General features: G+C 49.0%; 1 protein-coding gene across 1 annotated transcript in view; it reads right to left on the bottom strand.

The window, feature by feature from the left end:
- IGF1R (insulin like growth factor 1 receptor) overlaps positions 1–26,365 on the bottom strand; it is a 277,764-nt gene that overhangs the window by 84,396 nt on the left and 167,003 nt on the right. Inside the window, exons 3-5 of the mRNA XM_040342347.1 lie at positions 23,569–23,878; positions 16,746–16,885; positions 982–1,126 (exon numbers count right to left, since the gene is read on the bottom strand). Coding sequence (XP_040198281.1) covers positions 982–1,126; positions 16,746–16,885; positions 23,569–23,878 — 595 coding nt within the window. The remainder of the gene's footprint in view (positions 1–981; positions 1,127–16,745; positions 16,886–23,568; positions 23,879–26,365) is intronic.

Genomic DNA, 26,365 nt, shown 5'->3' with positions numbered 1-26,365 from the left:
CATCGCAACTCTCCCCACCCCCCTCCATCGCAACTCTCCCCACCCCCCTCCATCGCAACTCTCCCCACCCCCCTCCATCGCAACTCTCCCCACCCCCCTCCATCGCAACTCTCCCCATCCCCCTCCATCGCAACTCTCCCCATCCCCCTCCATCGCAACTCTCCCCATCCCCCTCCATCGCAACTCTCCCCATCCCCCTCCATCGCAACTCTCCCCATCCCCCTCCATCGCAACTCTCCCCATCCCCCTCCATCGCAACTCTCCCCATCCCCCTCCATCGCAACTCTCCCCATCCCCCTCCATCGCAACTCTCCCCATCCCCCTCCATCGCAACTATTTCCCTCTCTATCTGGGATATGCAATTAGCGGACCTCTGGTTGTTGCAGAACTACAAGTCCCATGAGGCATAGCAAGACTGACAGCCACAAGCATGACACCCAGAGGCAAAGGCATGATGGGACTTGTAGTTTTGCAACAGCTGGAGGTCTGACAATAGCAACTCTTCCTCTCTACAGCAACTCTTCCTCTCTACAGCAACTCTTCCTCTCTACAGCAACTCTTCCTCTCTACAGCAACTCTTCCTCTCTACAGCAACTCTTCCTCTCTACAGCAACTCTTCTTTTTCATTGCAGGTAAATAATGGGTTCCAAGCAAAAGCAATGTGCCGTCATTGAGTTTCCTGATGAAGGAGGGGCGTCCCAATACTTTTGACAATATAGTGTATATCATTTATAGGTAAACTTACACATTTATCATGATTTAAGACTGAGAATTCAGATTCTTGGATAAGTCTAACTGTGAACACTGAAGCCATCCAAGCGATTCAATTTGACACTTTATGATTTTCTTATTATAGGTAACTATGATAATATGCATGATAACAACTTTCCCTAAATACACAAACTACTACAAAATGTTACTCATCTGCACATCTGGTTCCCAACAAAAAAATTATGGTAACAGACAAGACTGTAGACTGACCCATCGGTGAGGTTCTCTCCATTGATGTAACGCAGACTTTTCAGGAAGGACAGCGAAACCAGAGCGTGGGAGTGGCGGATTTTCACGTATCCGGTCACCGTCTCTATGAGACCCATAAAGTTCTCCAGCTCTGCGGCAATGTTTTCTGCAAGAAGACAAGACCAGGGTGAGACACAAACAACATTATTCCAATTACACCCAAACAATTGTGTAATAGCTCCAGGACAAGCTTTCAGGGTGTTCCCTTCTTGGTCCAAGCACTACTCTCCACGCAACTACACCCCAAACACATTCTCCACCCTACATTCTGACATTGCTCTACCTGGTTAGATCCTTCAGACATTTCATCATCGATCTTAAACATATTTCAGGTTATACTTCACAGTTAGAAGGTGGATGTTTTGTGGAGAGCCCTCCTCCCCCAACAGCTGCACGTGTAATGGAAGACCACGCACCATTTAAAACAGGAGGGGCTCTAGTATGTATTCACAGGATATAGAGATTTATGGGGGGAATTTGGGGAAAATCTTGCTAAAGGTGAACTTGCACTATAAAGAGTAAGGTGTTCAGGGGGAGGATATAGATTCTGAGAATCTTCCCGAAACGCTAAGACTTGGAGCCCTAGGATTCCTCCAAACAATACCAGGGGTTCCTTGGGTTGTGGCTGATTGACCTCCCATTTGATAGTGCCTGAGTAGTTCCAGGACCAACACCACTTGGCAATGCCAACCGCCCAATACCAACTATTTATTTTGGCAGTCTGTAATGGTGGCATTCTGACCACCACTGTAATGCCGCTTACACACGCTCAGAATTTCCGACAACAAATGTTCGATAAGAGCTTTTTGTCCGAAATTCCGACCGTGTGTAGGCCCCATCGGACATTTTCTGTTGGAATTTCCGACGCCAAAAATTTGAGAGCTGGTTTTCAAATTTTCCCGACAACAACATCCGTTCTCGTAAACTCCGAGCGTGAGCAGACAATTCCGACGCACAAAATTCCACGCATGCTCTCAATCAAGTACGAGACGGAAGCGCTGGGTCTGGTAAAACTAGCGTTCGTAATGGAGATAGCAGATTCCTCACGCTGTAACGGACTGAAAAGCACAAAGCTGAAAAGCGCGAATCGTCTCTCACCAAACTTCTACTAACAGGAGATTAGCAGATGGAGCCCAAAGGGTGGCGCAATTGGTATGAAACTTCAGTTTTATTGTGCCGTCGTACGTGCTCTACGCGACACCGTTCTTGACGTTTGCAAGTTCCAACAACATTTGTACGACCGTGTGTATGCAAGACAAGTTTGAGCCAACGTCCGTCGGAAAATTATCCACGGTTTTGTTGTCGGAATGTCCGATCGTGTGTACACGGCAATAATTTCTAGATTGTAAGCTCTATCGAGCAGGGCCCTTTGATCCCTCCTGTATTGAATTGTATTGTAACTGTACTGTCTTCCCTGATGATGTAAAGCGCTGCGCAAACTGTTGGCGCTATATAAATCCTGTATAATAATAATAATAATGATGGCAGTCAGGGCTGATCCTAGGGTCACAGGCGCCTGGGTGCAAAATATTTCTGGCGCCCCCACATGGGCGTGGTCATTTTACTAACTCCTCCCCTTTACAAATGTTTCTATGGCAATGACTCAACCACAGAGATGCTCCCTCACAAAATCTTCATTACCCTGGGATCCTTACATGATCTCTTAACAATAAACAAAATACAGGAAGAGAAGCAGAGTACTTGGGACCTGAAGGGGGGCTCTGTGATGGACACCGAGATGGCTTCTGTTAGAAAGAGCCCACAGACATACTACAGACATAGTACAGGAGACGGTCAGAGACTGCAGACTTAGTACAGGAGACGGTCAGAGACTGCAGACTTAGTACAGGAGACGGTCAGAGACTGCAGACTTAGTACAGGAGACGGTCAGAGACTGCAGACTTAGTACAGGAGACGGTCAGAGACTGCAGACTTAGTACAGGAGACGGTCAGAGACTGCAGACTTAGTACAGGAGACGGTCAGAGACTGCAGACTTAGTACAGGAGACGGTCAGAGACTGCAGACTTAGTACAGGAGACGGTCAGAGACTGCAGACTTAGTACAGGAGACGGTCAGAGACTGCAGACTTAGTACAGGAGACGGTCAGAGACTGCAGACTTAGTACAGGAGACGGTCAGAGACTGCAGACTTAGTACAGGAGACGGTCAGAGACTGCAGACTTAGTACAGGAGACGGTCAGAGACTGCAGACTTAGTACAGGAGACGGTCAGAGACTGCAGACTTAGTACAGGAGACGGTCAGAGACTGCAGACTTAGTACAGGAGACGGTCAGAGACTGCAGACTTAGTACAGGAGACGGTCAGAGACTGCAGACTTAGTACAGGAGACGGTCAGAGACTGCAGACTTAGTACAGGAGACGGTCAGAGACTGCAGACTTAGTACAGGAGACGGTCAGAGACTGCAGACTTAGTACAGGAGACGGTCAGAGACTGCAGACTTAGTACAGGAGACGGTCAGAGACTGCAGACTTAGTACAGGAGACGGTCAGAGACTGCAGACTTAGTACAGGAGACGGTCAGAGACTGCAGACTTAGTACAGGAGACGGTCAGAGACTGCAGACTTAGTACAGGAGACGGTCAGAGACTGCAGACTTAGTACAGGAGACGGTCAGAGACTGCAGACTTAGTACAGGAGACGGTCAGAGACTGCAGACTTAGTACAGGAGACGGTCAGAGACTGCAGACTTAGTACAGGAGACGGTCAGAGACTGCAGACTTAGTACAGGAGACGGTCAGAGACTGCAGACTTAGTACAGGAGACGGTCAGAGACTGCAGACTTAGTACAGGAGACGGTCAGAGACTGCAGACTTAGTACAGGAGACGGTCAGAGACTGCAGACTTAGTACAGGAGACGGTCAGAGACTGCAGACTTAGTACAGGAGACGGTCAGAGACTGCAGACTTAGTACAGGAGACGGTCAGAGACTGCAGACTTAGTACAGGAGACGGTCAGAGACTGCAGACTTAGTACAGGAGACGGTCAGAGACTGCAGACTTAGTACAGGAGACGGTCAGAGACTGCAGACTTAGTACAGGAGACGGTCAGAGACTGCAGACTTAGTACAGGAGACGGTCAGAGACTGCAGACTTAGTACAGGAGACGGTCAGAGACTGCAGACTTAGTACAGGAGACGGTCAGAGACTGCAGACTTAGTACAGGAGACGGTCAGAGACTGCAGACTTAGTACAGGAGACGGTCAGAGACTGCAGACTTAGTACAGGAGACGGTCAGAGACTGCAGACTTAGTACAGGAGACGGTCAGAGACTGCAGACTTAGTACAGGAGACGGTCAGAGACTGCAGACTTAGTACAGGAGACGGTCAGAGACTGCAGACTTAGTACAGGAGACGGTCAGAGACTGCAGACTTAGTACAGGAGACGGTCAGAGACTGCAGACTTAGTACAGGAGACGGTCAGAGACTGCAGACTTAGTACAGGAGACGGTCAGAGACTGCAGACTTAGTACAGGAGACGGTCAGAGACTGCAGACTTAGTACAGGAGACGGTCAGAGACTGCAGACTTAGTACAGGAGACGGTCAGAGACTGCAGACTTAGTACAGGAGACGGTCAGAGACTGCAGACTTAGTACAGGAGACGGTCAGAGACTGCAGACTTAGTACAGGAGACGGTCAGAGACTGCAGACTTAGTACAGGAGACGGTCAGAGACTGCAGACTTAGTACAGGAGACGGTCAGAGACTGCAGACTTAGTACAGGAGACGGTCAGAGACTGCAGACTTAGTACAGGAGACGGTCAGAGACTGCAGACTTAGTACAGGAGACGGTCAGAGACTGCAGACTTTGTACAGGAGACGGTCAGAGACTGCAGACTTTGTACAGGAGACGGTCAGAGACTGCAGACTTTGTACAGGAGACGGTCAGAGACTGCAGACTTTGTACAGGAGACGGTCAGAGACTGCAGACTTTGTACAGGAGACGGTCAGAGACTGCAGACTTTGTACAGGAGACGGTCAGAGACTGCAGACTTTGTACAGGAGACGGTCAGAGACTGCAGACTTTGTACAGGAGACGGTCAGAGACTGCAGACTTAGTACAGGAGACGGTCAGAGACTGCAGACTTTGTACAGGAGACGGTCAGAGACTGCAGACTTTGTACAGGAGACGGTCAGAGACTGCAGACTTAGTACAGGAGACGGTCAGAGACTGCAGACTTAGTACAGGAGACGGTCAGAGACTGCAGACTTAGTACAGGAGACGGTCAGAGACTGCAGACTTAGTACAGGAGACGGTCAGAGACTGCAGACATAATAAAGGAGATGGTCAGAGACTGCAGACACACAGTACAGGAGATGATCAGAGACTGCAGACTTAGTACAGAAGATGGCCAGAGACTGCAGACTTAGTACAGAAGACGGTCAGAGACTGCAGACATAATAAAGGAGATGGTCAGAGACTGCAGACACACAGTACAGGAGATGATCAGAGACTGCAGACATAGTACAGAAGATGGTCAGAGACTGCAGACTTAGTACAGGAGACGGTCAGAGACTGCAGACATAATAAAGGAGATGGTCAGAGATTGCAGACACACAGTACAGGAGATGATCAGAGACTGCAGACATAGTACAGGAGATGGTCAGAGACACATCAGTTCTGGACAGACACACACCTATGCTCAGAACACTAGTTCTGGACGGACACAAACAAGGAGAGAAGGAGGGAGGGGAGAACTCTGCCACTTTGGCGCCCCTACCTCTGCAGGCGCCTGGGTGCAAAGCACCCTGTGCACCCTGCCTAGGATCGGCCCTGGTGGCAGTCTTCTTACTGACCACCCAATGTAGGGGGTATTTTCCCCATTTAGTTGTCCATCTGGTTGAGAAAGGCTGTTCTAGGTACTGAAGAAGTCAGTTGGTAAGCTACGGAACGTCTTTAAAACTGAACAAAAGTCTAGGACTTGGAACCCTAGGATTCCTCCAAAGGTTACCAGGGGTTCCTTGGGTTGTGGCTGATTGACCTCCAATTTGATGGCGCCTGTGTAGTCCCAGGGCCAACACCAGTTGGCGATGCCAACAGCACAATACTATTTCTTTTGGCAGTCTGATCACCACTTCTTATTGACCACCCAATGTAGGAGGCATTTTCCCCACTTAGTTGTCCATCTGGTTGACAAAGGCCATTCTAGGTACTGAAGAAGTCAGTTGGTAAGCTACGCAACGTCTTCAACACTGAACAGAAGTCTAGTTGAACTTGACCAGCTACTACTAGATGAGGTGGATGTCGTTTTTCACGAGTGGCTCCTTTGGCATTTATTCAATTTTGTGGGGACCAAAAAAAAAGGAAAAAGCAGATCTCAGAGGGCGTGACAGGGATGGCATTTTCTGCTAGGTCTACTTTAGCCTAAAATGGCCGTTGGCATTAATGGAATAAATACAGGCTGTACTGTGTTTCAGAGGAAATACAAATAAGAAAGAACTTTATGTGCATGAGAAACTTACATATTTGGTTTTAGTAGCTCCTATAAGTAGAGCTAAACTCTCTCAATCAACATTGACTATTTTTATTCCTTATGAGGCTAGCCTTAGTAAATAGATAGGAAGGCACAATATATTATTTTTTCTTGTTTTAAAGCTGTAGTTTAAAGTGGCTTTAAACCCAAAAATATATATTTAAAAAAAAATAATAACCTACAAGACAAAGCCATAATGAGTTAGTATGACTAGCATACTAGCTCATTATGCATTACTTACCTTAGATCGAAGCCCCCGAAGCCATCCTCGTCTACCCCTCCGGCCACAGACATCTCTTCCAAGGTTAATTCCGGGTATCGCCGCTCCGGCTCTCTGATTGGCCGGAGCGGCGATGACGTCACTCCACGCATGCGCGCGGGAGCCGTCAATGCCGGCATTATCCATTGATAAAACCAGCATTCTCCGTGCACCTGCGCTGTTGTCTATGGTGCATTCTTCGTGGCAAATATCTCCTAAACCGTTTAGGTTTAGTTGATATTGCACACACCTACAGGTAAGCCTTAAAGCGGAGCTCCACCCTAAAGTGGAACACCCGCTGATCGGATCCCTTCCCCCCTCCGGTGTCACATTTGACACCTTTCAGGGGAGGGGGGAGCAGCAGATACCTGTCTAAAGACAGGTATTTTCACCCACTTCTGGCTACAGTCTGCGGGCAGACTGCCGGCAGGACGTCACCCCCCCCCCCCCCCCCCCGTTGTGTTCTGGGAACACTCGGCTCCCAGTACACAGCGGGAGCCAATCGGTAGGCGTAGCGCGACTCCTGCATGCGCCGTAGGGAACCGGGCAGTGAAGCCGGAGCGCTTCACTTCCTGGTTCCCTCACCGAGGATGGCGGGGGGCAGCAGAGTGACGAGCGTTCGCTCGTCCTCTGCTGCGGACGGCGCTGGACTCCAGGACCGGTAAGTGTGCCGATATTAAAAGTCAGCAGCTGCAGTATTTGTAGCTGCTGACTTCTAATATTTTTTTTTTCAGCGGAGCTCCGCTTTAATCCAGGCTTACCTGTAGGTAAAAAATGTCAGAAAGGGTTTACAACCACTTTAACTTGTAGTCTTACCTGTAGATACAGAAAATATATCTTCTAAACTTGCGGCGTTTAGGAGATATTCACACTGGATGCAGCCAGTGACGTCACCGGCGCATGCGCTCTGAAGGGCGGGCATGCCGTGCCAGAGCCGAGGGTTCCGGTGTGCATTCGCGTGAGTGACGGCATTGCAGCCCCGGCCACTCATACAGCCAGGGCCTGCGAACCTAGAAGGAAGACCGGAGGAAGATGGAAGCCCTGTCAGCGGTGACAGCTGGAGGGCTACTTTGTAAGGCATTCATAATGTGCGAGCATGTGGTTGACTATCGCTTTAATCTGGATTTCTTTACATTTCTTCAGTTGCTTCCAGGTTTTAGGCCTAAGCCAGAATGATGTCCTACATCCCAGGAGTCTTCAGGGTGCTTCCTGCTTTCATGCCTAGGTCACAATGTCACATTCCAGGAGACTTCATGGTTTCAGGCCTAGGTCACAATTATGTCATACATCTGTGGAGACTTCATGGTGCTTCCTGGTTTCAGGCCTAAGCCACAATGATGTCCTACATCCCAGGAGTCTTCAGGGTGCTTCCTGCTTTCAGGCCTAGGTCACAATGATGTCACATTCCAGGAGACTTCATGGTTTCAGGCCTAGGTCACAATTATGTCATACATCTGTGGAGACTTCATGGTGCTTCCTGGTTTCAGGCCTAAGCCACAATGATGTCCTACATCCCAGGAGTCTTCAGGGTGCTTCCTGCTTTCAGGCCTAGGTCACAATGATGTCACATTCCAGGAGACTTCATGGTTTCAGGCCTAGGTCACAATTATGTCATACATCTGTGGAGACTTCATGGTGCTTCCTGGTTTCAGGCCTAAGCCACAATGATGTCCTACATCCCAGGAGTCTTCAGGGTGCTTCCTGCTTTCAGGCCTAGGTCACAATGATGTCACATTCCAGGAGACTTCATGGTTTCAGGCCTAGGTCACAATTATGTTATACATCTGTGGAGACTTCATGGTGCTTCCTGGTTTCAGGCCTAAGCCACAATGATGTCCTACATCCCAGGAGTCTTCAGGGTGCTTCCTGCTTTCAGGCCTAGGTCACGATGTCATACATTCCAGGAGACTTCATGGTTTCAGGCCTAGGTCACAATTCTGTCATACTTCCCAGGAGACTTCATGGTGCTTCCTGGTTTTTAGGCTTGGCCACAATTATGTAATACGTTCCAGGAGACTTCATTGTCCGTCCTGCTTTCTGGTCTAGGCCACAATATCGTCATACATCCAATCAAAGCCGGGATAAGGTGTGGGTAGGAGGGGCGGCTGCCCTTGGCGCAGTGAGGATATTATTAGAAGGGGTGGTTTAGAGGGGCGACTTTAGGAGGAGGGATTTGTGTTAGGAAGGGGGATGGATTTATGCTAGTAGGGATGACTGGGGGATTTGTGTCAGGAGGAGAAATTTGGGAGGGGGGATTAGTGCTAGGAGAGGGCATTTGTGCTGGGAGAGAGGAATTTGTGAGGGAGTGAGATTTATGCTAGGAGGGGCGATTTGGGAAGGGAGAGGATTTTTATTGGAAGAGGGGATTGTTTTTTTTGTTTGGGGAGAAATTTGGCTCCTCTGAAGCTTGCAAAAGTGAATTTATGCTTAGGGGTAAGTGTAAAGATAAGCGCTAGAATTTTTGTTTTGATGGGGATTTTTGCTGACACAAAGCTCATACATTTTGAGAGGGGGGGGGGACTGTTTGGCATCTTCGCTCTTGTCCCGGCACTGCATCCAAAGAGTCTTTATGGGCATTTTTTTTTCTTTCTCTCATTAAGGAGGAAGGGGGAGGGTCTTTCTCTAAGCACACCGTCCTCTCTTACCTGCATGCATGAGCTAAGGGCTAGCCAACCTGGGGCCCTCCAGCTGTTGTGGAATTACCTTTCCCATGAGGCATTGCAAGGTTGGCAGTTACAATTACTCCCAGAGGCATGATAAGAATTGTAGATCTGCAACAGCTGGAGGGTCCCAGGTTGCCTCCCCCCGCACTAAATGGATCATCTGCCCTTGTTTAAGATGGCCACAGCCTAGAAATTCTAGGGTGGGATATTTTTCAAAGTGATTTAGCAAAAAATAAATAAAAGCATGGTGGAGACATGGATAGATGGAGGCGTTTGCTTTGAAAATTAAAGAGGTTGTAAACCTGAGTGTTTCTTCACCTTAATGCATCCTATGCATTAAGGCAGGGGTCTCCAAACATTCTAAACCAAGGGCCGGTTTATTGTCCTTCAGACTCTTTGCGGGCCGGACTTTGACCAGTGGGAGTGGAAATTTTCCTGGCATCATCGTTAGTGAACATCTGGTATTAGGTGGGGAGGAATAGTGCCCCATTGCTGGTATCAAAGGGAGGAATATTGCTCTATTAGTTGTGTCAGTGGGAGAAATGATGCTCCATTGTCGGTGTCAGATGGCAGAATAGTGTCTTGTATCAGTGGGAGGGATAGTGCCCCAAGGGCCGGATAAAGGTGAGCAAAGGGCCGCATCTGGCCCTCGGGCCGCAGTTTGGAGACCACTGCATTAAGGTAAAAAAACACCTTGCAGTGTCTGGCCCCCCAGCCCCCCCCCCCCCGTTTTACTTATCCAAGCCCCGAATTTCCGTGGGCGCAACCACTTGTTTGCTCTCTCCAAGGGTTCTCGGCTCTTCATTGGATAGATTGATAGCAGCGAAGCCATCTGCTCCCGCTTCTGTCAATCAAACCCAATGACACGGGCGATGGGGGGGCCGAGTCATACACTATGGACCTCGAATGTATAACACAGGAGAGCGCCCGCAAGGTAACCCCCTCGATATCCCCCCCATCTCATACACTATGGACCTCGAGTGTATAACACAGGCGCGTGCCCGCAAGGTAACACCCTGTCTCATACACTATGGACCTCGAGTGTATAACACAGGAGAGTGCCCGCAAGGTAACCCCCTCGGTAACCCCCCCCGTTTCATACACTATGGACCTCGAGTGTATAACACAGGAGAGCGCCCGCAAGGTAACCCCCTCGATATCCCCCCCATCTCATACACTATGGACCTCGAGTGTATAACACAGGCGCATGCCCGCAAGGTAACACCCTGTCTCATACACTATGGACCTCGAGTGTATAAAACAGGAGAGCGCCCGCAAGGTAACCCCCTCGGTAACCCCCCCCCGTTTCATACACTATGGACCTCGAGTGTATAACACAGGAGAGCGCCAGCAAGGTAACCCCCCGTCTCATACACTATGGACCTCGAATGTATAACACAGGAGAGCGCCCGCAAGGTAACCCCCTCGGTAACCCCCCCGTTTCATACACTATGGACCTCGAGTGTATAACACAGGAGAGCGCCAGCAAGGTAACCCCCTGTCTCATACACTATGGACCTCGAGTGTATAACACAGGAGAGTGCCCGCAAGGTAACCCCCTCGGTAACCCCCCCCCGTTTCATACACTATGGACCTTGAGTGTATAACACAGGAGAGCGCCCGCAAGGTAACCCCCTCGGTAACCCCCCAGTCTCATACACTATGGACCTCGAGTGTATAACACAGGAGAGTGCCCGCAAGGTAACCTCCCCCATCTCATACACTATGGACCTCGAGTGTATAACACAGGAGCGTGCCCACAAGGTAACCCCCTCGGTAACCCCCCGTCTCATACCACTATGGACCTTGAGTGTATAACACAGGAGCGTGCCCGCAAGGTAACCCCCTCGGTAACCCCCCGTCTCATACACTATGGACCTTGAGTGTATAACACAGGAGCGTGCCCGCAAGGTAACCCCCTCGGGAGAGCGCTTCCCAAAGGGACCCCAGAACAGGAGGATCAGGGCCACTCTGTTCAAAACGAACTGCACATTGGAGGTAAGTATTACATGTTTGTTATTTAAAGGAGTTCTCTGACCTAAAACTTTTAACCCCCGCTGTGCCCGGGCTGTAAAACTATACAAAATAAACTTTCACTTACCTGCCTACGATCCCCCGTTGTTCCGATATCGCCGTCCCGTTCTCCGGTCCCGGTCTCGGTCTCTTCCACTTCCTGGGGGTCGGTGACTCACAGTGCGCTCAGTCTATCAGCGGCCGCAGCAATGTCCCGTCGCGGCCGCTGATAGGCTGAGCGCACTATGAGTCACTGACACACAGGAAGCGGAAGAGACCGGGACCGGAGAACGGGACGGCGATATCGGAACAACGGGGGATCGTAGGCAGGTAAGTGAAAGTTTATTTTGTATAGTTTTACAGCCCGGGCACAGCGGGGGTTAAAAGTTTTAGGTCAGAGAACTCCTTTAAAAAAAACAAAAAAAACAACAGGAACCTTTAATATCACTTTAAATTAAATAGCGTTTTCAGTTTGTGGGGCTCTGATGCAGTTTAGTTCCACATTATGCGTTTTTTTTTTTTTTCTCGATCCTTTGAGAAGGAGGAAACCCCCCCCCCCAGCATTATTGTGAAGAAAATTTCATCCTTACTGCGTTCAGTTTATTAATGAAAAAAAAAAAAGTGGAACCCCTCCAAGAAGTCTAGTTCTTTGCTCTAGGCACCGATTCGCCTTTTAAAATCAGAATATCCGGCAAAAATGCCGCAAAAACGAGCGTGCGATTAAACACCCGCCAGCCTCGGCGTTAGAGAAGTGACAGGTACAGAATCAGGAAAGGATGCTGTTAAAAACTCCCATTCATAAGCCCTCTATGGATCTGCCCGCGTTTCCAAGAATACTCCACGTGGATGCCAGTAACAGGTCCCGAGCTTTCAGCAGCCTCTCTTCTTGGCACGGGCTGCGCCAGCAGTTGCAGTCGAGGGCCGCATGAATTATTGAAGCTTCCTCCAGAATCACACGGCTGTGATATACTCCCCCCCCCCCCCACCTCCATCTGTAACCTCGTCCAAATCTATCTGCAGACTTCTACACTAACCCCTGCGACTCGGCGCTGCGCTCCCTGCCAAACAACCAAGGCTGAATCATTCAGCCAAAGAGGTAAGCGGGGTAAATGAGGTGTGATAAAGGTGCAAGAACAAGGCGCTCTTTGTTTTACAGACTATTTCCAATTTCCAACAAATCTAAAACATCTGCCGATACGCACTATTATGGTAACAGTATAGACAGGGTAGCCGGCAACTGGACGCAGTAGTAGATCTTTCTGCTTTACACGGATATACAAACCTGTTACAAAGAGCTTACGATTAAGCGGACCCAACAGTTGAAAAGTTATGCTTTTTTTCCCCCTTTTCTTTTTTTCACTCAGCCTGCGAAAATCAGGTCCCTCCATCCACGTTACACAGCACAGAGGGGGGGGAATCTCCCTCTTGCCGATTGGTGGGCGCTGGAACACCTGCGCAGTGGCATCATCAATTTTCCACTGGGCTCCTATCGGGAGGAGGAGGGCTGACGGGCCAACCACGTAAGTCAATGTCTTCACGTGAGCAGCTGTGCTGCAGGGCTTCGGGTCCTGAGAGAGCCAACCATCTGTTATGACTAAGGCCTTATAGGCTGAAACCCGTCAACTGTTTTTACTTGCGTTTGTTTGCTGTGGCTTGTCAATAAAAACGAGCAACTACCGGAGTGCGGATCATTTTTTCTTCATTACTCTACTCAGCCAACCATCTGTGCAAGCACAGGATCCCCCCCCGTGTGCAAGCCCAGGATTCCCCCCCTGTGTGCAAGCCCAGGATTCCCCCCCCCTGTGTGCAAGCCCAGGATTCCCCCCCCCTGTGTGCAAGCCCAGGATTCCCCCCCTGTGTGCAAGCCCAGGATTCCCCCCCCCCTGTGTGCAAGCCCAGGATTCCCCCCCCCTGTGTGCAAGCCCAGGATTCCCCCCCCCCTGTGTGCAAGCCCAGGATTCCCCCCCCTGTGTGCAAGCCCAGGATTCCCCCCCCCTGTGTGCAAGCCCAGGATTCCCCCCCCCCGTGTGCAAGCCCAGGATTCCCCCCCCCCCTGTGTGCAAGCCCAGGATTCCCCCCCCTGTGTGCAAGCCCAGGATCCCCCCCCCCTGCATAGTCATCTGCACAGGTCTTGGGAGAGCTCCATGGTACAGCTGCCCATGCGCTTGTTTCCCCCCCAACCATTTGTGCATGCACAGCATTTCTCCTGCATGCACATAGATAGCTATCCCCGTTTTAGCGCATGCTGCATGGGCTTTGGTTCCAACCATCTGTGCAACCACAAGATTTCCAATGCATACACAAAGATGGCCATCAGGGAAGTTCTAGGCCAGTGATGGCAAACCTTGGCACCCCAGATAAAATGGAACTACATTTCTCATGATGCTCATGCACTCTGCAGTGTAGTTGGGGATCATGGGAAATGTAGTTCCAAAACATCTGGGGTGCCAAGGTTCGCCATCACCGTTCTTGACATTCCCCGTTTTGGCGCATGCGTGGAAAGTCACCTGCACATGCGCAGATGTGCTGCAGGACTTTGGTTCCTAAGAGAGAGCCCTGTGGCACAGCTGCCCGTTCGCTGGTTTCCCCGCCCGTATGCGTTGGATTTTCTGCACAAAGACAGCCATCAGGGAAGTCCCGAGAGAGCCGACCATCTGTGCAAGCACAGGATTTCCCATGAATGCGCAAACATGGCTATCAGGGAAGTCGTGGACATTCCCAGTTTTAGCGCATGTGTGGAAAAAAGTAACCTGCACATGTGCTTCAGGTCTGTAGAGAGCACTGTGGCACAACTGTGCATGCGCATTATTTCCCCTACATGCACAAAAATGACTACCAGAGAAGTCCTAGACCTTTCCCATTTTTGCTGAGAGAGCCCTTGGGCACAGCTGCACATGCCTTGGGTTTCCCCCGCATGCGCAAGTCCTGAGAGTGCCCTGTGGCACAGATGCGCCTGTCCTGGTTTCCCCTTCTATCTGCCCAGGATTTCCCCTGCATGAGCAAGGATAGCTATCAGATCAGGGAAGTCGTGGACCTTCCCTGTCTTTGCGCATGCATGGAAAGTCACCTGCACACATCTGTTACAGGGCTTCAAGCCCTGTCAGCGGCCAGTGGCACAGATGCGCATGTGCTGTTTTGTCACCCATCTTAGCAGAATTTCCCCTGCATGCGCAAAGATGGCCATCAGGAAAGTCTTAGACGAGGGGTAGGCAACCTCGGCCTTCCAGCTGTTTTGAAACTACAAGTCCCACGATACATTGCAAGACCCTGAGAATCACAGGCATGACTCCTAGAGGCAGAGGCATGATGGGATTTGTAGTTTCACCACAGCTGGAGGGCCGAGGTTGCCTACCCCTGTCCTAGACGTTCCGCAGCTTTGCACATGCATGGAAAGTCACCTGCACATGCACAGATGTGGTACAGGGATTCAGGTTTTGGGAGAGCCCTGTGGCACAGCTGCACGTGCACCGATTTCCCCTCCGACCATCTGTGCATGCATGGGAAATCCCCTTTCATGCACAGATGGTCGGGGAAACCAGTTGTGTTACAGGGCTCCAAGTTCTGAGCACGCTCCGTAGCACAGCTGCACATGCGCTGGTTTTCAACAACCGTTTGCACATGCGTGGGATTTCCCCATGCATGCTAAAAGACAACTATTAGACCCCTTTTACACGGAGGTGCACTTGCAGGACAGGAAAAAAACGTCCTGCAAACAGCATCTTTGGGGCAGTGTGGGAGCGGTGTATACACCGCTCCCACACCACCCATGCCCATTGGTATGAATGGGCACCACCTCCGAAGCGCCGCAACATGGGCACTTTTAACCCCTTCTAAAAACAGGCGCCAAAGCAATGCTATAGCTGCGGTAAAGGGCCGCTAAAACGAGCGTTGCTTTACCGCCAACGCCTGCACCGCCCCAGTGTGAAAGTACCCTTAGGGGGAGTCGCAGATCTTCCAAGTCTTTGCACATGCAAGGAAAGTCAACTGTGCATGTGCAGCAGATGGTTTCTGCCAGGACCTGAAGCATGGGCAGAGCTCGTCGGCACATCTGCGCTTGCGCCATAGCGGTAGCATCAGAGGAGGGTGGGGGGGATGTGGAGCCACCCACGAGGGTGCCGGAAGTTGTACTTTAAGTATCCCAATGTTTTTGGGTCAAAACTACATTTTCTAATGGTCAATACCACCCAAATGTTGTAGGTGGAGCGATCAGTGGTGTACCCGGCTGAAACAATCACGGGTTTGGCGGCATGTCTAAAATATAAATGCTCTTCACATGTGAATAGAGGGGTAGATTCAGAGAGCAATTGCGTCTGCGTAACCATAGTTACGCAGCGCAATTGCTTACTTGTGCCGGCGTATCGAATGCTCCTGATTCAGGAACCTTGATACGCCGACTGCAGCCTAAGATATGACTGGCATAAGGCTCCCTATGCCGTCATATCTTAGGCTGCATTCTTACGCAGGCCGCTAGGTGGCGTTCCCGTTGTGGTCAGCGTAGAGTATGCAAATTGCATACTAACGCCGATTCACAACCCTACGCGAGCCCTGTGTACGCAGTTTACGTCGTTTGCGTACGTCGGTTTTTGCGTAAGGCTGCCCCTGCTATTAGCAGGGGCAGCCAATGCTACGTATACCCGTCGTTCCCGCGTCGCGTTTTTTAAAAATTACGTCGTTTGCGTAAGTGAATTGTGAATGGCGCTGGACGCCATTCACGTTCACTTTGAAGCAAATGACGTCCCTGTGTCCTTGCATTTACCGCAATGCACGTCGGGAAAGTTTCCCGACGGAGCATGCGCACTACGTTCGGCGCGGGAACGCGCCTAATTTAAATGATCCACGCCCCCTACGGGATCATTTAAATGCGCCCACGCAATTTACGGAGCTACTGCTCCGTGAATCGAGCGTAGCGCAGGTAATTTACGGAGGGGCAGCGGCAAAGCGGTGCGCTGCACCTCCGTAAAAAATGCGCAAATGTACCTGAATCTACCCCAGAAAGTATACCTAAAACTCCGAAATGTGAAGGCAAGATCCACCTGAACAGAAGAACAAGAAAAATACGAAAATAAATGAACCAACGTAATGAGAAAACCATCGTTGGATGGAAACCACAACAAGTAGTATTGTGAATGAGAGCAATGTCTGTCCAGGACCCGGAAAATGATTGACCACGTGGCCGGGACCCGCTCATCTTCTCCCCAATGGTCTGATGTGGTCATTACTACCCCATAGAAAAGCTTTACAAAGACCGATCATTGTCCATCAACCACGCCATTGTCTTTTGTTTTGTTTTGCTACTTACGGCCTCTGCGGATGTTGAGCAGAAGGTTTCCTTGCAGCACTGTACATCCTTCCAACATCTGGGCGGAGGTGACGGAATCAATGGTCTTCTCCTCGATGCAGACTTTAGGACAATGGCCCTCACATGGAATGCAGAACATACTGCAAGAGAGAAGCATAACGTCATCATCAAGATTACAGAGAGCAAGTGACACACATTTTATGACGGTGGGTGGCCTGCGGCTCCGGCACCTCTAGCACTCAATGTATGTACAGGGAAGGGGCGCTCTGGAGGGTCTTCTGATGCTGGGGGGATCTATTGTTGCTGGCAGTGAGCCTATTCTTGCTGGAGGGGGTATTATGTTGCTGGAAGGGTTCAGGTGTTGCTAGGGGGTATATTGTTGCCTGGCTGCCAGAGATCTTTTGTGGCTAGTGGTAGTGATCTATTGTTGCTGGAGGATCTACTGATGCCGATTGCTGAGGGATCTAATGTTGCTGGCGGGGGAGTCTACTGCGATCATCTATTGTTGCTGGCGGGCATGAACCGTTGCTGGCTGCTGGGGAGAGCTATTGTTGCTGGCGGGGATGCACTGTTGCTGGCTGCTGGGGAGAGCTATTGTTGCTGGCTGCTGGGGAGAGCTATTGTTGCTGGCTGGGATGCACCGTTGCTGGCTGCTGGGGAGAGCTATTGTTGCTGGCTGCTGGGGAGAGCTATTGTTGCTGGCTGCTGGGGAGAGCTATTGTTGCTGGCGGGGATGCACTGTTGCTGGCTGCTGGGGAGAGCTATTGTTGCTGGCTGGGATGCACCGTTGCTGGCTGCTGGGGAGAGCTATTGTTGCTGGCTGGGATAAACCGTTGCTGGCTGCTGGGGAGAGCTATTGTTGCTGGCGGGATGCACCATTGCTGGCTGCTGGGGGGAGCTATTGTTGCTGGTGAGGATGCACCGTTGCTGGCTACTGGGGAGAGCTATTGTTGCTGTTGGATCTATTGCTGCTTGGGGGGGGGGGGTTCTACTGTTGAGGGGAATCTATTGTTGTTAGCTGCTGGGGGGGGGGGGTCTATTGTTGCTGGGGTGGTTATACTGTTGGTGGCTGCCAGAGAGATCAATTATTGCTGCTTGTGGATCTATTACTATTGGAGGGGGTCCTATGTTGCTAAGGTGATCTGCTGTTAAGGGGGAATCTATTGTTGTTAGCTGCTGGGGGGGGGTCTATTGTTGCTGGGGTGGTTATACTGTTGGTGGCTGCCAGAGAGATCAATTATTACTGCTTGTGGATCTATTGCTATTGGAGGGGGTCCTATGTTGCTGAGGTGATCTGCTGTTGAGGGGGATCTTTTGTTGCTAGCTGCTGGAGAGGGTCTATTGTTGCTAGCAGGGGGTCTACTGTTGCTAGCTGTACTTCTAACAAGGTTTTTCTGACACCAAGAGAAAAGAAAAAATTGACAGGGGAGGGGACTCCAGCACACAGCTTGTGATTGACAGCCTCAGCTCTGTTCCTGAGTGCTGTGTGAAACCCCCTTCTCTCCAATCAGCTCTGCAGAGTGTGTAGTGGAGGGGAAGGGCGGGGTCGGAGAGTGGCACATTCTAGCTCAGCAACCAAAGGCTCCCTACACTAGACCCCCTAGGGAAATTGACAAGCATTTCAAATTACTATTAATAGTTCTGGTTTAAAGCAGTTGTAAACCCTTACTTGAAGCCAGTCACTTCACTGGGTATATGTGTCACAAACACATCCTTCTATATAAGATGTACCTGTTTATTTGCTGCCATCTCTCCTCTACTGCATTCAAAGTACACCATTTCTTGGCTCCAGCAAGCAGGGGGGGGGCCTTGGGTGATGCATGGGAGTGTAATCTGAGACCTGAGTGGAGGAGCCAAGAGTAATCTGGGATCTGAGTGAAAGGAACAGACACACAGTGTCATATGGAAAGAGGCACAGCTGAGGCTGCTAATCACCTGATGTGTGCTGGAGGGGTCCCCCTGTGATCCCTTGGTGTAGGCCTAGACCATGGGTGCTCAACCTGGGGCCCTCCAGCTGTTGTGGAACCACAAGTCCCATCATGCCTCTGCCTTTGTCAGTCATGCTTGTAACTGTCAGCCTTGCAATGCCTCATGGGACGTGTAGTTCTGCAACAGCTGGAGGGACACAGGTTTAGCACCCATGGCCTAGACTTTAAAAAGTGACTCCTGCAGATAGAGGAAGGGTACAGCAGCCATAATTCACACCAGGTGCGTTGGATTGAAGAGAGTACACATTCTATGCATGAAGGTGAAAAACCTTCTGTGCTGCTGCTGCCCCCCCAGAGGCCCCCTTTTTCTTACCTGAACCCAATCTTTCCAGAGACGGGAACGAGAACAGCAGCTATCTCAGGTCCTCATTGGATAGATTAATAGCAGCAAGAGCCATTGGATCCCGCTGCTGTCAATCAAATCCAGTGACACGAGAGCTGGGGGAAGGGGCTGAGTCCTGATGTCTGTGTCAATGGACTCATGAGCTTGCCTGCATGGGTGCCCCCCATGAACAGTGGCTCTCCGAGGGGGCACCTGACGAAGAGGAGGGGCCAGGAACGCCCCCCGGAGCACCCCAGAGGAGGAGGATCAGGGCTGCTCTGTGCAAAACCCCTGCACAGAGGAGGCAAGTATAACATGTTCGTTATTAAAAAAAAAAGGAGCCTTTACAATCACTTTAACCACTTAAAGCGGGGGTTCTCCCTAAATTATTTATATTTTTTTTCTAGCATGTCATTCAGCATAGTAGCGTGAGCTACAGTATGCCTTTATATATTTTTTTTAGCGCCGTAGTCACTGTTTAATCGGGTTGTAAAGTTTCAGGGGAATGGGCGTTCCTATGCAGAGGGCTCGTGATTGACGGCCGGCTATGGCACATCACGCTTCACGGAAATAGCCGAAATAGGTGTTTGCCCTTCACGGCGCCTGCGCAGTCAGCTCCGATGTCTGTGCGCAGGCACCGTATAGCGCCGGGAAGAGCCGAGACCTACTCCGGCTATCTTCGGGGAGCGTGACGCGCCATAGCCGGCCGTCAATCATCTTCCCTCTGGATAGAAACGCCCATTCCCCGCGGGGAGTCTGAATCTTCACTGTAGGATTAAACAGTGAGTACGGGGCAAAAAAATAAAAATAAAGGCATACTGTAGCTCGCGCTACTATGCTGAATGACATGGTAGAATGTTGTTACTGAGGGTGAACCACCGCTTTAAGACCCGGACCATTACGCAGGTAAAAGGACCCGGCCAGTTTATGCGATTCGGCACTGCGTCGATTTAACTAACAATTGCACGGTCGTGCGAAGTGGCTCCTAAACAAAATTGGCGTCCTTTTTTCCCCACAAATAGAGCTTTCTTTTGGTGGTATTTGATCACCTCTGCGGTTTTTATTTTTTGCGCTATAAATAAAAATAGCGACAATTTAGAAAAAAATGCAATATTTTTTACTTTTTTCTATAATAAATATCCCCCAAAAATATATAAAACATTTTTTTCCCTCAGTTTAGGCCGATACGTTTTCTTCTACCTATTTTTGATTTTTACTACTAATGGCGGCGATCAGCGATTTTTTTCGTGACTGCGACATTATGGCGGACACTTAGGACAATTTTGACACATTTTGGGACCATTCTCAATTTCACAGCAAAAAATGCATTAAAAATACATTGTTTATTGTGAAAATGACAATTGCAGTTTGGGAGTTAACCACAAGCGGGCGCTGAAGGGGTTAAGTGTGACCTCATTTGTGTTTCTAACTGTAAGGGGTGTGGCTGTAGGTGTGACGTCATTGATTGCGTTTCCCTATAAAAAGGGAACACACGATCGATTACAGCGCCACAGTGAAGAATGGGGAAGCTGTGTTTACACACAGCTCTCCCCGTTCTCCAGCTCCGGGGACCGATCGCGGGACTCCATCGGCGATCGGGTCCGCGAGTCCCGTGACCACGGAGCTTCGGACCGGATCGCGGGATGGGCACTTAAAGAGGACATACATGTACGAGCTTGTGCCCAGCCGTGCCATTCTGCCGACGTATATGTGCAGGAGTCGGTCCTTAAGTGGTTAAAGTGGATGTAAACCCCCCTCTCATCCTTTCTAAACTCCTGCCATAGTGCTGATCTATAAGGATATAGATGCCTCCTGCATGTACCTGTCAAATGTCTCCCCTCTGTCTGTTATAAGAACTGAAAAACTGCAGATTCTATGGGTGGGTCTGTTGTCTGGAGCTCGGTGGGTGGAGTCGTGATGTCAGTAGACTCCACACCCTCCTCTACACTCCCCTTGTCAACATGCATTTTTTTTCTATGTATTCCTTACACTAAATTCTGCTATGATCACCAACATCCAGTCAAAATCCAGAAAAGTAACCACATGACTTCAGAAAAGAAGTGGGGGTGGGAATTAAAAAATAATGCCCGTCTCTAGGCTAGTGCATGAGATTTGTGAATAACCTGTCACTCAAAGCAAGGGGGGCGGAACGGACCAAGGTTTTTCTCTGTAATGCCGCGTACACACGACCGTTTTTCAGGCTCTAAAAAAATGACGTTTTTAAGGGTCTAGAAAAAAAGAAAGTTTTTTTTCAACCCGGTCATTAAACCGGCCTTGCCTACACACGATCGTCAAAAAAAAAAATGCTCTAGCAAAGCGCGGTGACGTACAACACGTACGACGCCATTATAAAGGGGAAGTTCCATTCGAATGGCGCCACCCTTGGGGCTGCTTTAGCTGATTCCGTGTTGGTAAAAGACGATTCACGCTTTTCAGTCTGTTACTGCGTGATGAATGTGCTTACTCCATTACGAACGCTAGTTTTACCAGAACGAGCGCTCCCGTCTCATAACTTGCTTCTGAGCATGCGCTTTTTTTTTTCACGTCGTTAAAGACCATTTTTTTACAACTTTAAAAACGACAACGTTAAAAACGTTGTGTAAAAACACAGCATGTTCGAAATTTTTAATGCCCATTTTTTAAATCGTGAAAAATGCTCTGGAGCCCACACACAATCGTTTTAATGACATTAAAAAAAAAACGTCATTTTTTAGAACCCGAAAAACGGTTGTGTGTACGCGGCATATGTCCGTTTAATTTCACTGAACGATAAAAGAGGATTGCTCTGAGCTGGATTAACTCTGTGTGGCAATACTGGGCATAGATGATAGGAAATCTTATACTCTACATTGTGACATCAAAAAATTTTTTTTAAAAAAAATTCGGGTTTACATTCACTTTAACCACTTAAAGGAGTTCTCTAAGCTAAAACTTTTAACCCCCGCTGTCCGACGGGACATTGCTGCGGCCGCTGATAGGCTGAGCGCACTGTGAGTCACCGACCCGCAGGAAGTGGAACAGACCGGGACCGGAGAACGGGACGGCGATATCAGAACAACGGGGGATAGTAGGCAGGTAAGTGAAAGTTTATTTTGTATAGTTTTACAGCCCGGGCACAGCGGGGGTTAAAAGTTTTAGCTTAGAGAACTCCTTTAAGCCTCGGACCTTTAGGCAGCTAAATGCCCAGGCCAGTTTTTGCGATTCGGCACTGCGTCGCTTTAACTGACAATTGCGCAGTCGTGCGACGTGGCTCCCAAACAAAATTGGCGTCCTTTTTTCCCACAAATCAAGCTTTCTTTTGGTGGTTTTTGATCACCTTATCACCATATTTTTTGCGCTATAAACAAAAATAGAGCGACCATTTTGAAAAAAATGCAATATTTTTTACTTTTTTGCTATAATAAATATCCCCAAAAAACATATATAAAATTTATTTTTTTCCTCAGTTTAGGCCGATACGTATTCTTCTACATATTTTTGGTAAAAAAAAAAAATCGCAATAAGCGTTTATCGATTGGTTTGCGCAAAATGTATAGCGTTTACAAAAATAGGGGATAGTTTTATTGCATTTTTATATTTTTTTTAATTTTTTTTACTACTAATGGCGCCGATCAGCGATTTTTTTCGTGACTGCGGCATTATGGCGGATACTTCGGACAATTTTGACACATTTTTGGGACCATTGTCATTTTCACAGCAAAAAATGCATTTAAATTGCATTGTTTATTGTGAAAATGACAGTTGCAGTTTGGAAATTAACCACAGGGGGCGCTGAAGGGGTTATGCTTCACCTAGTGTGTGTTTACAACTGTAGGGGGGTGTGGCTGTAGGACGGACGTCATTGATCGAGTCTCCCTATAAAAGGGATCACTCGATCGATGCAGCCGCCACAGTGAAGCACGGGGAAGCCGTGTTTACATACGGCTCTCCCCGTTCTTCAGCTCCGGGGAGCGATCGCGAGAAGGCGGCTAAAAACGAATAGCCGCGCCGTCGTCCCGGATCGCTCCCCGCGGGTTTCCGACCGCCGCATGTAGCGGGGGGGGGGGTCCTCCGCTACATGCCCATGTGCCTGTACGTGCCATTCTGTGGACGTATATGTACATGCGGCGGTCGTTAAGCGGTTAATAACAAGAAAAGCAAAAAAATTATAAAAAAAAAAAAATAGATTCCCTGCACTTAGCAATTTTCCGCCTCCCGGCAACCATAGAATCTCGCAGGAACAACAGCCCCCGCCCCCCCCCCCCCCCCCCCCGCCAGCAATGATATATCTCTCAGGAGCTGGCATCAGTAGACCCCTCACTCAACAGTAGATCCCTCCCAGCAACAACAGACCCCGAGGTAACATAAAACCCTTCCAACAACAAAAAGACCCCCCCCCCCCAGTGACAATAGATCCCCATAGACCCTCCAGCACCCCCCAGTCATTGCAGCGCCAGGCGGTACTGGAACGGCATTCCCTAACGTTCCTGCTGAAAAAAAGCCCTGGTCATTACAAAGAAATGGACACGGTTACCTTTGACTGTCATTGACTCGATATCCTGATGGACATTCGTACACACACTCCCCGTTATGGAGGATGTAATGAGTTGGGGAGTTATATATGGTGTGCATGTTGGCACATTCTTCCAAGGTGATGCAGCGCCACCCCTGAAAGCTGTAGGTGTTCTCTGGACAGCTGGGGACACATCTGTCTTCGTAGAAGAAGTGTTGACAAGCCACGCAGGCGCTGTCGTTGTTTGCAGCGGTACAGCTTCCCAGGCACTCCGGATGGCAGCACTCGCCCTTGTCTGTACAGGAGAGTCTCTCACACTTGCCGGGGCACACTGCAGGGACAAGAAAAAAAACATAAAATAAGACAAAAATGAAAAAATAAAAATAAAAATGAAAAAAAAAACAATAAGATACATAGAACAAAAATGAAAAAAAAAAACAACATAAAATAAGATAAAAATGAAAAAATAAAAATAAACTAAGACAAAAATGAAAAAAAAAAAAAAAAAAAACAACAAGTCCTAAGAGACAGAACTCTCTCATTAGAAGCCGGAGTATATAACGGAATTATTCAGCTCAAAATGTAACCACAAAAATGTCCTTATTAAGTCGCGTCTACTGCAGGGAAATGTTTATACCAGATACAGTATTAGATTTTTTATCTCTGTACGGATTTCAAGCAAATTGTTGTGTTGTGGTTTTTCTCTTGCTCTGCTCTCTTTCCTATTATCACACGTCGGTGCCGCGGCGGTTTAGGCCAAACGTACTATGACATCACGCTCCATCCACAGTAAAGCTCTGCATTCCTTTTTAGGAGGCTGCATTCCCAAGATCCCCAAATTCTCCATGGTAAGAATTAAAGGCCAAACCGGTCAAAAGCTTATCAGGCAACAAACACCACAAGAACATAACTCCAGAATAGGCATGTAATGGATGGATGAATGAATGAATGACTTGTATAGCGCAACGCATGCGAACTGAATCGCCTCTGGGCGCTTTTTCCATCCAGTATCTGCTTGGCTGGTGCGGTCATTTTTACCCCGTAGGATCATGACACGCTAGGGACACACAGTCATACACACATATATACATATATACTGGGCCAATTTGGACGAGGTCCAATTTACCTACCATGTAATGGATTGCTTAATACTCTAACTACCGTATGTACTCGAGTATAAGCCGAGTTTTTCAGCACATTCTTTTGTGCTGAAAATGCCTCCCTCGGCTTATACTCGAGTCACCTTTTTGCGCCCGATCTCCCGGACTTTAGGGACCGGGTACCAGCTGACTGTAGGTCCCATGGACCCCCAAACTTGGCACACATGTAGCCTCACTCTTCCTCTGTGCAAAGTTTGTTGTCCGGGGGACCTACGGCCGAGGAGCACCGATTTTTCAAGCCCGGGCACCCCTTCCATAGACTCCCATGTTAAATGGTAATTTCTCCAGTGATTTTGGGAGCCGGTACTGGCCGGTTGTAGGTCACCTGGACCCCAAACTTAGCACACATACATGGGGTCTCTTCCTCTACAAGTGTGCAAAGTTTGTTGTCTGGGGTACCTACGGCCGAGGAGTACCCATTTTTCAAACCCGGGCACCCCTTCCATAGACGCCCATGTTAAACGTCAGTCTAGTCATGGACAGTGTGAGGCATGGGCACAGTGAGGCATGGGCACAGTGAGGCATGGGCACAGTGAGGCATGGGCACAGTGAGGCATGGGCACAGTGAGGCATGGGCACAGTGAGGCATGGGCACAGTGAGGCATGGGCACAGTGAGGCATTCACATGGACACCCTAGGCCAGTGATGGCGAACCTTGGCACCCCAGATGTTTTTGAACTACATTTCCCATGATGCTCACCTACAATGCAAAGTGCGTGAGCATCATGGGAAATGTAGTTCATAAACATCTGGGGTGCCGAGGTTCGCCATCACTGCCCTAGGCTTATATGAAATATAACCTCTGAAAGTAAATATCCATAAACACTTTAAAAAGTCGTACCATCATCCAGAATTAGAATATAAAGCAATTGGATCTAAGGTCCCCAAACCAAAGAGCCAAAGAATGGGGGTGGGGCCATGGTTGGACTATCACGGTACTGGTGACATGAATATAAAATGTACAAATGCAGACATAGAGAACATTTTTTATTAAATACAGCATCAAAACTACACAACAAGGGGTACAAAGTTAAAATGACAACGACCAAGCACAACACCAGTATAATGATCCCCAAAGGGGGAGAAGAACAGTGGGTTGAGGGTCACGTCAATCATCTTGACTAGTTTCGCGACCTGAGCCGATTCATCAGAAGCCTGTCTAAAAAAAAAAAAAAAAAAGCGGGTGCCACCAAACAGGGTCCCATACGGCGACCAGGGGGCACGCATATGTATGAAGGGACCTTGGATGCAAGATAATAGGTGATGCGTGTAATTCTTTGATACGATTTTTGAAAGAAAATACTTTCGAAATTCCAACTCTGCAATGTTATGCCGTGATTTCTCAAATTTGATTGCCGCACAAAAAAAAAAAAAAAAATCGGCTGTTGCTGCAGCCCACTAACGGTGCCAAATTCGTAAGAAAATTCTTTGATACGATTTTCGAAAGAAAATACTTTAGGAATTCGAACCGCGTATGGCCGCCTTATTGTATCATGAGATGAAGATGGGTACCCTGAGACCGGAAAGTGATTTCAAAGGGTTCCATTGCATTGAAAAGATTGAGAAAGACTGTGCTAGATAACTGTCTATTAACCACTTAACAACCTCCCTATAGACGAAATACGTCTACACGGCGGTTGCTTAACCCCAGGAGGGCG

Source organism: Rana temporaria, chromosome 3 (assembly GCF_905171775.1).
Source record: "Rana temporaria chromosome 3, aRanTem1.1, whole genome shotgun sequence".
NCBI lineage: Eukaryota > Metazoa > Chordata > Amphibia > Anura > Ranidae > Rana > Rana temporaria.
The sequence above is the reverse complement of the archived record's forward strand: the minus strand, read 5'-3'. Positions and strand labels throughout refer to the sequence as shown.